The sequence below is a fragment of the Myiozetetes cayanensis genome, unplaced genomic scaffold, assembly GCF_022539395.1.
Source record: "Myiozetetes cayanensis isolate MyiCay16 unplaced genomic scaffold, myiCay2020 scf12, whole genome shotgun sequence".
Taxonomy (NCBI): Eukaryota; Metazoa; Chordata; class Aves; order Passeriformes; family Tyrannidae; genus Myiozetetes; species Myiozetetes cayanensis.
In genome coordinates, this window is record NW_026086826.1 from 1978294 (window position 1) to 1990676 (window position 12383).

At 40.4% G+C, this 12383-nt stretch overlaps 1 protein-coding gene across 1 annotated transcript in view; it reads left to right on the forward strand.

Annotated features, from left to right (window-relative positions):
* The window catches only part of LOC126635650 (vitellogenin-1-like), a 58859-nt gene extending 48184 nt beyond the window's left edge, over nucleotides 1-10675 (forward strand). The window contains exons 28-37 of the mRNA XM_050307070.1: nucleotides 450-656; nucleotides 1661-1803; nucleotides 2304-2442; nucleotides 3596-3731; nucleotides 4375-4561; nucleotides 4984-5081; nucleotides 5691-5785; nucleotides 5860-6019; nucleotides 7200-7361; nucleotides 10368-10675. Of these exons, the coding sequence (XP_050163027.1) occupies nucleotides 450-656; nucleotides 1661-1803; nucleotides 2304-2442; nucleotides 3596-3731; nucleotides 4375-4561; nucleotides 4984-5081; nucleotides 5691-5785; nucleotides 5860-6019; nucleotides 7200-7361; nucleotides 10368-10486 (1446 nt within the window). The 3' untranslated portion in view covers nucleotides 10487-10675. The remainder of the gene's footprint in view (nucleotides 1-449; nucleotides 657-1660; nucleotides 1804-2303; nucleotides 2443-3595; nucleotides 3732-4374; nucleotides 4562-4983; nucleotides 5082-5690; nucleotides 5786-5859; nucleotides 6020-7199; nucleotides 7362-10367) is intronic.
* Nucleotides 10676-12383: the final 1708 nt, after the last annotated feature.

Consider the following 12383-nt stretch of genomic DNA (forward strand, 5'->3'; position numbering starts at 1 on the left):
AGCTCTGCAAATGCGGGCAATATCTAGGGGAATTCTGCTACTAAGAAGGATTTTTAAATATTTGAGTGGCTTGAAGAAACTCTAGCATAGTGCAAATAAGTTGTGAATGTGTATAATGCTCTCAAGTTCTTTAGGATGTATTGCAGACAGCTATTTGAAATATTAGAATAATGAACAAAATCTTACTATGTGCATAAAGATAATTTGCAAGAATCCTGAATCCCTCACCAAAACAATCACACCTTTAAAAATTTATGGTGTCAATTGAATAATCAAACTTCCCACAGAATTTATCCTTGCCTGTTGGGGATACAGAAATACGTACTGCAAACTAAACTGATGAAGGACAAGGGAGGCCTCCTGCTATCAGCACACACAAACTGGGCTGCAGGCTCTCCAGTGAACACACAGAAATGCTTAAGCACAGATGGTTGGGGGTTGTTTTTCAGCGCAACTTCCTGGGAGACGTAATTCCACCTGGCATTACGATTGTGGCACAGGCAGTAAGGAGTGACAACAGAAATCAAGGTTATCAAGCTACAGCATATGTTCGTTCTGATGCTGCCAAAGTTGATGTGCAACTAGTTGTGGTTCAGCTGGCTGAAACCAATTGGAAAGCGTGTGCTGATGCTGTGATCCTGCCTCTGAAAGCACAGGTAAGCACACGGGCAGCCTTGCCCAGAGAGACACCTACAAAGCCCAGAGTAAGCACAGAGAAACCTGCTGATTAGGAGAATTAAGCAGGAAAGGCATACTTGTTTTGAAATGTTTCACAAAGTCACCAAAGTTTCAGAAAACGCTCCTGTCTTTCACTATTCTTTTCAACTAAAAAATTAATTATAATAATAGTCATAAACTCAGACACTTCAAAATCTGGTAAAAAAAAAAATTATTTTCAAGATGCATCAAAGTATGACCAGTAGAAGCATAAAAAATATTTGAAAAATTGACTGCTTCGTTACTATCTATTTATTATTTGCTCTACCACGAGATTTCTTGTCTGGGAATCTACCTGTTTTTCTATACATAATTCATTTCTGAAGACTCATAACCCAAACATTGCATTTGCAATGTTGTATTTCTTAGGATTTACATGAAAAGATGGAACAAGCAAAGCTGGTTAATGGGTTGATACCTGAGAGAGCATCATAAAACAGGTCTTTCCTTTTTTCCTCATCTCCCTGTGCTGTGCTTCCCATGCACCTTTTAGAGCACGAGATCTTTGCATAACAATTTACAAACCTCTGCTTCTGGCAGCTGCCACTGGAAAATCCAGCATGATAAGCAGTACTGAAAAAAATGGGGTGAGTTCATATCAGAAAGTCTTGGCGAAGGCTGATAGAAATTAGAGTGCAGTCATCGTTTAGAAAAAATACACATTGATTATGAACTTACAAAGTCTAAGGAAATCTCAGGATGTTTCAGTGGCTGCTTTGAGAAACAGGAAACAGGTTTGCTCTGCACAGACCAGCAAACCTTTTTCCTACTATGCCTCAGATTTTGCCAGAGGTAGAGCCCGTTTAGAGCTGAAAGAAACACCGGAAACGCAAGGACCAGTGCAAAATTCTTTGTGAAAGAAAACCTTGCCTTTTGAAATGGCCAAGGATAGTTTTGTCCTTCTTTTCTGAAATTTTGGGCGACTGTTCCCTTGTTTTTAAAGGCCAGACTGAGATGGGGCAAGGAGTGCCAGGACTACAGGATAGCAGCCGCAGCTACCACGGGGCGGCTGGCGAGGAAACCAGCAGCACAGCTGAAGGTGCAGTGGGGAAAGCTTCCATCCTGGATAAAAAAGACAAGCACAGCGTATGTAATTCATTCTTTCCTAAGGTGGTATTTTCCCTCTTTTTTTTTCTTTTTTTTTTTGAAAAACACTGAAGGAATTGGATGGAATTTCTCGACGTATTTGGGTGGGCAGCGATAGAAAGCATGAGTTGAGTGGCACAAAAGGTGTTCTGCTTTCTCCACGTTTCACCTTAAAAGATAGCCCCCAAATATTTAAAAACTTAGCATGGTTGATTTGACTTTCCATATTAAAGTGTTTGGTATTTCAGTTCAATATGCATTTTTGTTTGGAAATGTTCTTCTATTCAGTCTCAGACAAACACCCAGTTTAAATGGGCAAGATAAACCCAATGTGTTGCTTGTGGATAAAATCAACCATTTAGTTTGGCTCAAAGTATTCCTTCCTTGGCTTTTCAGTCCTTCCATGTTTTCCAGGTTTTTCAGGTCTGCCAGTAGTCCTCACCCTCCCATGTGTGCTTTTGCTCCTGTACCTGAGTTTGTCACATCTTGTTTGTCTCTAGATTCATGCAGTACGTTCCTGGTGCAGCACTTATGTTGGGCTTCTCAGAAGCACATCAGAGAAATCCATCTCATGAATTTATAGTGAGGGCAGCTGCAACCTCTCCACGAACAATTGATACAGTAATTAAAGCTCCTGGGGTACGTTAAATTTTTATTTTCCTCTTCCTTACCTTGGATGAGTTTCAGCTTATAACATTTTGATACCTAATGGAAAGAAACAAAAGCAAAACATTCCCCTTTAGAGAAGCTGCTACACACCTGACTACATCAGATGGGTGTTGAAATACAGCAATTCTCTTGATTTTGTGCTGCTTTGGTCCAGTGTAGTAGTAAGCTGAAAGTCAGACTCTGTAGTCAAATACCTTATTTAGATGCTGAGAACAGCAGTGAGACCCAAATTGTTTCAGTTATGGCCACTCTGCACTCACTTCTTCATTTATTTTACCCAGTGTGACTAGCTCTTGAATGGGGGTCTCAGAGCAGATAGTGGGGGCCTTGAGAACACTCTGCACTCTGCTGCAGCCACGAGCAGCATCTGCCTGTGCTGGCACTCGAGTCCCACATCTGCAGTAACCCTGCTTGATGTGGCTGGTCTGAGCAAGTCACAACAGCCACAAATACAGCTCTGCCCTAACCAAACTGCAGCAGTTAGTTAGTCACCCTCTCAGAGCAGCTTGCACAGGCAGGGGCTGCAGAATCCCCACTGATTAATTGGTCCTTGCCCACCAAATCCCTACGCACCGCTTTGAAAAATTCCCCCCATGGGATCTCTAGCAAATTAATAACAGCTAGCTATTCACACACAGAGAAATTAGTGTCTCTGTAACCTTCCATGGTGCTTCACTAGTGCAGGATCTTTAATACTTGATAGTGAAGAAATAGGCACACTAGGCATGAATTTGGTTCTCTTGGTAAATATAATTTTAAGTTACAGGGAGGGATCTTACCCAGTGCTACTCAGGCCAGTTTTCCCAGACACATCCATCAGCTCACTTAACTTCTTATTTTTTAAGAAGTTTTTAAGAAGTCACTTAATTAATGCTTAAACTTCATCTGTGTCAGTCGCTTTCCAATGTCCTTAATAATGTCTCAAAAAGCCAAGTATGACTAGAAAAGAGACGACAACGACTCCTCAGAAAAGCTGAAGGTTTGGGTGCATCCTGGAGAGACCAACACAACTGCAATTGTGTAAAAGCATCCTCAAGATTTCTTTTTTTTTTTTTTTTTTTTCCCCAGATAAGAGCATATGGTTCAATTTATCTTAATGTATTTTTCATTTCTGCTTTTTCAGGTAACACTTTACTGTCAGGCACTCCGACTGCCATTCACTCTGCCCTTAGGCCCGTCTCCAGCTTACGAGACTCGAGATATCACTGCCTGGAATTTATTTCCTGAAATAGCTTCACAAATAGCACAAGAAGATCAATGTAAATGTTACTTACATGTTTGTCTCGTGAATAAGCAATGTGTGTAGATCCATCCTCTGCCATGACTGGGCCCTGCCTTTCCTTGTAGAGGTCTTTAAGAAGTCTTAGAGAGCATTTCTAGCCCTGCTTTCTCAAGAGCTCATTCTCTCACAGAGAAGCAGGTTTGGTGGGAGGTGAATGAAGAGACTTTAAACTGCTGCAAACAGTCAGAGTTTGGGAATCACTCCTGTCTGCAAGGACTAGAGGTTGTCTTTTACCCCACCCGAGAAGGTGCCAGCTCTGCACTGAGAGGCACCAGACGATGGGTAAAAGACAGTCCATGTATTTTCTGCCCTGTGTATTGGATTCAAAAAGAAGCCATGTGAGTCTAAGCTGTGGAGTTTTTAACCCAGTTTGTTGCACAGTTTTGTACATTTTAGTCCCTGTCAGCTTGAGTTTGGCATGTGATGAAAACCAATACTAGTATAGTCTATACTGTGTAGTTACTCTGTTGTACTCTCCTGTCCTTACAGACTCTGGCTCCTGCCAAGGAGATGAGGAGGTTTCTTTCCTGTTTGCTGGGTAGTTCAGTCTCACAGAGGTGTTTTTCAGTAGTTTGCAGCAAATGACCATCTGCCATTTCTTTGCTGGTTTTGTTTTGCAGCCACGTGCGAAGTCAGAGAGCAAGATTTCAAAACGTTTGATCGCGTGAGCCATTCGTACTCTTTCAACAAAAGCTGCAGCCTGGTAGTGGCTCAGGACTGCACTGAACACCCGAAATTCATCATTACTACTAGGAAGGTTGATCCACAGTCTTTCTCCAGAGAGGTTCACATAAATACAACATTGGGGTAAGTGTGGTTTATACTGCGGGCTCAGAAACCAGCTATAAAGTTTCAGGCAGTTGTCGAGTTCCCAGGTGAAAATGGTGAATTTCCCCCAAATGAGATATTTGGGGAAAGGCAGAATTTCCATAAGGAATCCTCATCTGCCACTTTTTTGGTGTAGTTTCTCATCTTGAGTTTCACAGCCACAGATATCTGATACCGTGCTCATTAAGTCCCCGTGCTGTCTTTTCCTTAAAAGTTTGAATCTCAAAGCCCAAAGTCCCAATGAATTCTGCACTTACTTTGGAAAGAAAACTGCTCGTTCATTCATTCAAAGTTCAGATATTCAAATTGGTTCTCTGCTGGCTTTGGTCACAAATATCTGTACTTTTCACATTTTAAATTAACCACGAGTTTCTTCCCTTTGGTTTTTGCTTCTCCCGAAGGAACATCACAATCTGTCCTGTCACAAATTCATCTTTCCTCGTGGCATGCAATGAAGAACAAGTCCTATCACACAGTGGAGAGTCTGAGTATGAAAAAGGTAAGCTACGATACTCAGCTTTCCAGGACTGACCTGGGAACTAAATATCAGCAAATTTTTATTGATTCCACAGAAAAATCTTAATGTAAAGGAAACACGAGTGAGATGAATACAAAATAAAACTAGAGGCCACTTTCTTAAGATTTGTATTGACTTAGATTCATGTTTCCTATTGTATATACACTCTTACTTTCCTCCAGCATAACTGACAGGTGATTAAAGCCCTTCCTTATAGTTATCATATATCCAGGTTGGTGATTGTTCAGGAAAAAAGTTCTTATCACACTCACAAATAGATGCCTTGACTCAGACATTTAGCTGGAGTACCAATGTCATCATCATTTCAAGACTTAGCACATACAAAATACTAGATACAAAAGTCAGTTCCAGCTACAGGTAACAGCATTACAATATTTTTGAGAATAAAGAAATTATTTCCTCTCATTTTTTTCTTTCCCTCTCCACATAAATATACACATGTAAATAGATATAACTGTAGCAGCAAAATTACCGTTGTGAAGGAAAATGCATTGTGGTGTATTTTGTGCTGCACAATTTCTCTGTTCATTCCAAATTAAGATCACCTGATGATTCACCATCTTTTTACAGGCGATGTGAAAATTTATAAAAGCGGGACAACAGTTGTCGTGGAAGTTCCAGCACTTGGACTGAAGAGGGTGACTTTTGACAGTGTGAATCTGCAGGTACTGGGCTCACATTCACATTTATTGCTTTCTTTCTGTCTTTGGTATTCCCTAAAAGATCTGCTATTTTACAGGTTACCGTTGCCTCGTGGATGAGAGGAAGGACCTGTGGAGTTTGCAGTAATAATGACAGAGAAAAGCACAATGAACTCCTCATGCCAAACCGTAGGCTGGCACACAGCTGCTCTGCATTTGTTCACTCCTGGGTATTGCTAGAAGAAACCTGCTCTGGTGGTGAGTAGATCTGGCAACACTTTATGCTTGGGGAGAATACGATTTCACTTTTCCTCTGCCGACAGCTAGAAAATAATTTATTTTTTTTAAAAGCAGCAGATATTTTTTACTTACAAATTACAATAGCAATATATATCCATTTTTACTTTATTAACCACGCTGCTTGTGGATATAGAGAATATATACTCCAGCAAAAGTCTTCATCTCATGTGCAGTTCAATGTTAAATAATTGATTCTAATTTCTTACGCTGAGTAGCTTTTTTACTGGGAGGCAAAATCAGGCCTAATCTGGCTCCCACTGAACAAAAAGTGTCATTTTCACCACTGTATCAAGACAGTTTCAGCTGTTGTCTGCAGACTTAATTTAACCAAACAAGTTGCAGACTACGAATGCAGTGTCAGATCATACATTAGTGTAAACTTCCAAAGTGCAAAAAAATTTCATTTTTGTTCTGCACCATCTGAGGGTGCAGTCTCAGGAGAATATTTAGAAATAATTCTGCAGCAAAGAGCTTCGTCTCACATGTAGCTGGACAAATAATGACCGTCTCCCACAACGTCAATACAGTTTTTTGTTTGGTAGATCTCCATTTACCTTGGACCTGAGACAACTTTATTGAAGTTAATGGTTGTTTTCTCCTTGACTTCAGTGGCAGAGGAATTGTGCTTATCTGCGTGTCAGGAAACGGAGCCATAGCTGGGGATCCTGTTAAGTTACATTATACCTTTCTAGTGAGATAATTGCAGCATTATAAAAATCATCCAATACAAAAATTATCCTTGATGTTATTATATAAATGCTGCCTTTTTTTCTAATCCATTCACTACGGTTGACATTTTTCGTAATGCAATGAAGTAGCCATTGTGCTTGCAGTATCTATTCTTAATAGCTTTCAGACAGGAGAGGTTATTTTCTGTGTATTATGTAGTTCTAAAAAACAGAGAATACATGATTCCATTTGGGTTATATTGTGCAATTAGATTTTAAAAATAGCTCCCCTTTCAGACTTTTTCCTCAACTTATTATTGTCCTATCTCGATAACCTCGCTACTGTGAAAATGGTTTGTCAGGTACCTGTGTTTTAATAAAAGCTGAAGAGAAAATATGGACCTTTATTATCGCCAGGATCGATTGGGATTTATTTCCACAATTTTAACCACCTTTCCCTTTCCTCTCAGGGTGCAAGCTGCAGCGCAGTTATGTGAAGCTGAATCGAAATCCCACTATTGATGGCGAGGAATCCACCTGCTACTCTGTTGACCCGGTACTGAAATGTATGAAAGACTGTACTCCAGTGGAAAAAACTTCAGTAAAGGTTGGCTTCCACTGCTTCCCAAAAGGTACGGTGTTTTTTTCCCCCTCTGTGTGTCACGTACTGCAGGAGCTGTCAGAGCACTGCAAAGAACAAAACCCAGCACAGCCATGCACAGACCTGTGTTGCTCCAGCTCCTCTCTGAGCTGCTGCTTTTAATCCCATTAGTATTTGCTATAACTGCTGACAGTGCTGGCCAGCTAAAAGCTAGTTTAGACAATGGCAGGTAGCATCATCTGAGAAAAAAAAAAAAACATCTGAGGTGGTAAAAGGGGCAGCAGCGATCAATAAAATCACCAAATAAAATTTGCCGTGTCTCCAGGATCTCGGTAAGCTCGAGATAAGAAACACTGAGTCCTTTTATGCACATTACAGCCTGCAATTTTGTGCAGACCAGGGCAAGCAAGGCAATTGAAAGTCGCTCAAGTGGTGTGACATGACTGCTGTGATTAGACTGCCACGCTATGCCACGGTGCAATACATCAGCAAAAAAACACATTGCTGGAAGGTTCTCTAGATTGTTCCAAAAAGTGGGTTGTTTTTGAAGGTACTTTATACACACACACACTCAAAAAAAAAAAAAAAAAAGGCAAACAAAAAAACTGGGCCTGTTTTTCCTTTGACTTCCACCAGTTTGTCATGGCTGTGATGCACTAACACAGGTTCACATTGAAATTATAGAAGCATGAGACAAGAATAGAACCTGGGACATACAGATATTTCTGGTGTATTCTTTCCTCAAGCTTTTAATCAATTAAATATATATGCCTTAGAGAGAAACCTACCATTAGGGAGTATCTACTGACTATGATCTATTCACTGTGTTAACCATTGTTGGCCAAATCCATTGTTAGCTGGGATAATCCAGTGTAGTTTCACTGAAGCCAGTGGACCCCTGTGTTGAGCAGTACTGGAGAGGAACAGATCATTTTATGTTTGAATTTAAACAACAGCTGTGTAGAACTTTGCACTTTGTTCGTGTTATTAATAGCTGCAATGTGCTGAATCAGCCCATAAAAGCAGAGAGTATCTCTCCCTGTAATAGTCAGCCTATTCAACAAGTAGCACAGGGAGAGTGTTAATAGTTTTCTGATGGCTCCCTGAGAGGAGAATAGATGCATTCTTTCATGAACAGAAAAACCCACCTGCAACAAAAAAAAACCCTTCCCAAATCTTGTTATATCCATGTTTCACAGATTTCTTTTGTGTATCCAAGTCTGTATCTCTGAAGTGTCATAACCCCAGGCCACTCACTGCCTCAGAATATTAGGCTATAATAAAGCTGTCTCATTCTCTCACAAAACTGTTTGAGAAAAGAGGAAAATCAGAAAAAAAAGATATGTTAGTTGCTGCAGCCAGTGCTGCTTTTAGAGCAACTGCAGCCTTCTCTGGTTCATTTACTGAAGCAGAGACTGGGAAGTCTACTAGCAGCAGTCCTAATCAAGGGCTTTAGTTAGTTAGTTAGTTAGTTAGTTAGTTAGTTGGTTGGTTATCCTAAGGAGGAGGAGGAAAAGGAGGAGGAGGAAGAAAAAAAGATGCCATTTGTTGTTCTTTAGCAAAACAATTGTTTTCCTTAGGCTGAAGATCAATAGGAATACAAGGCCAGTCCTTAAAAACTGTCCTTCCTTTGTTCAATGACTTGGAGAAGCAGTAGAAACAAAATCCTCATCTTTCTCAATGTATTTGCATACACCAGATCAAGATCTTTTCTCAGGTCTTTGTAGGGGAACTCAGACACGACAATCTGCTCTTTCAAAAGAGAAGGATCCCATCACTGTCACCAGTGGAGCAAGGATAAAATGAAGTCCAAGAATGCAGAATTTCCCCTGTTGTCCTCAAATCAGCAAGACCGTAGCCTTAGGACCTTGACTGAAGCAGGCATCACTCCAAGTTTAAGTCCACATATTGGTTTACATTTCAAACATGCCACAAGGCCAACCCATGGGGATAACAGTTACTCAGCCATGGTCCAGTTTGCCAAGGAAACTATTTCCTACATGGATATGAATGTGATCAGACCCACAGTATGCCCAAGAGCAAGAGACATAACGTATTTAAAAAACAGAATTTGGAAATTTTATAGCATTTCTCATTTCACAGCCTGAAAACATATCTATATATGTATATATTTAAAAGCATCTCCAGCACCTTTGTGGGAAATATTTATTATCCAGTTTATTATGGAAAACCTGCACTTCACATTGGACAGTAATTTAGCCAAGGAGAGTGTCAGCCTTGCAGAAGATAAGTGACTGATACACCCTGAACCCATAGAGCAGTCTCCAGATTTCCCTGCAATGAGAGATGGCATTTTATAAATGTACTGTCCAGCTGAGGGATAAAACAAATAGAAGTAAAATTATGAAAGCTTTACCCATTCTCATTATACAAACTTAATCTAAAGGGATGTCCTAATATTCTTCCAGATGCAATGATAAACCACCAGCTAGCCAAGAATATTTATTGGGAGGATGAATGTCATTATTCCATTTAGATTATTTGAGCATTAAGGGATATGGCTCATTCAAGCTGCTGTTGAGAAGGCAGCGTGGTAAGGTTAATACTGCAACTGACAATGCTCTGCCAGATCTCTCAAAATACGGGCAACTTTAATTAGAAGTTTATGAACTTCTGAAAATCCTCCAAAGGGCTTATCCTTCAGAAGGAACTCTGACGAACAGTGAGCTGAAATACCCAGTGATGTGCAGCACTAACATAAAAAGAGATTGCTGATGTGGATTGGTACGTGGTGGTCTCACACTGACAGCGGCTACCTCCAGCACTTTCACAGCCTGCTGCCTGTTGTCTTTGTGCTTCACGAAATGTAATTCACTTTGGTTTTAGGGAAGTATTACAGTAATTATATCATGGATGAAAATCCTGCTCCAAGTCAGTGAGTCAGTTGGATGTCAGTCGCGAGGGCAGGATTTCATTCTTTGCTTGATGAGGAAGTTGACAGCCATCAAAACAGTATTTCCCTGAAATGTGTTAATTTGCTTGATGTTAGTTAACAATGGCTTCACTCTTCTGACAGAAACTGCTGTAAGCCTGGTGGAATGGCAGAGGAGCAGCGATAAGAAATCTGCATCTGAGGATGTGGTGGAGTCTGTGGATGCTGACATTGACTGCACCTGCACTGGAGACTGTAGTTAAGCTAAACACTTCAGCGTTGTGCTCTAGACATACCACACAAATAATTGAATTGCTGGACAGATAAGAAGGGAACATAATAGCTGTAGTAAAATATTAAGAAAGGTGCTTGAAGAAAATAACCCTACTGCAAAGTCAAATGCATTAGGTACAGTCTGCACTGCTTAATAAATATGTTGTTCATTAAATAAGTATTCATGTGGTCTCTCTCTTTATTTCTCCCTATCAACAAAACAATCAGGCCAACGATAATATTATACAGAAATTCTGCTCCCTTTTATCTGCGATATAATTACAGCAGCCCTCTCTTAAAATTATATTCACTAGGTGATGAAAGGAAAACATGATTACGGCTACTACTAACATTCCATGGTGCAAAGAATTTCATATTTAGCATACTAAAGACACAGTAAGCATTTGTTTTCTTTTATGTTTTCTGGTAAAGAGCAAAGTCTGTTCTTGGAACCGTTCTGCAAAAAAATACATTTTACTCCCAGCAAGACCATTAGCCTTAGTACATTCTACAAAGGAATGAATTGGACTGCTAGACTCCCACTGTAGCTTTCCAGAGAGCTATAGTGTGTGACACAGTCTCCATTTTCATTTAAATTTCAATGGATGTTCTGTTGCTTCATGAGCTAAAAGTGTGAATAGGAACTTTTTTTTTTTTTTTTTTTTTTTGCTTTACCATCTCCTATTGTATATTTATGAAAATGATGGCTTCAAAAACTCCAGGGAACAATAACACATCAAGCAGCATTCCAAATACACCAAAAAGTAATATATAGAAAGATAGGTAAGATGATAGCACCATAAAGCTAAAATAAAATACAAGCAGAACAGTTAGACTGTGTTTAACCAGGGAAGAGTCAATCTGCCAGCTTTCATTGTGCAGGAAAGGTAATTCCCTCCCACCCCAGGGGACCAGGAGTAGGTGACACCTTCAAACTCCAAGCAGTGGCACAATCTCTCTTCACCTTGTGTCACGAATCAGCCGTGCAGTGAACCGTGGCATGTTTTCCATAACAGGCAACAGCAGCCAACACGCTCTTCCAAGAGAAGCCTCAGCGTGGGCAAGGGACTGCTGAACCCAAACGCTGCCAGGAGACTGTCATTAAAGACAATACTCTTCCTTCTAACTAAAAACTGATCTATCAGCAAGGATGATTGAAGACTAAATAGTTGAACAATCACAGACTAACATTTCACAGTGCTTTTCCCTCAAGAGCAGAAACATGAGTAGTGTACAGTGCTCCTTTTACTCTCTCTGGTTGTTCTCCATGCGCAGTGCTCACCTCATTACTTCCAGAAGTAAGCCATTATGAGTTTGTTCAAACCAGATGCCTGGTGCATACCTTGGGGCAAGCACATTTGCCTCTGTGCCTAAACATCTCTCCTGAGGATATTACAAAGGGCAAAAAAAGGTGGTTACCTGTCTCTTTTCCTGCCCCCCAGCCTTATTTTGGTCTCCACGTTGTTGCATCTGAGAACCTTCATGTGTAGTGGCTGGGTCTACATGCAAACAGACAGGGCTCTGTTCAACAGCTTTTTTTTCATGCAAGACTCTTCAAACAAAGACCAGCAACATGAATTCTCGCCCTGTGTGTTTATTTGTCATAAAGCACTCACAAATTCCCTGTACAAAAGCTGTGTTTAGTAACTCATCAGAAGTGCTAGACTGCAAAACAGGTAGCCCCAAACAAGAAGGGAGACAGAGAATATTGCATTCCCCTTTTTGCTTTAAAATCACACTATACTGGAGAGCCCTTTTCCTCCTGGTATTGTTTTCACTGTGGCTTATGGGAGATTTGACATTGACATTCATAGGATCAGGCTGTCATCTTTAATCCAACACCTTTCTCCCTAATCCGCTTGTTTACAAAAGAGAAACTTTTGCCAG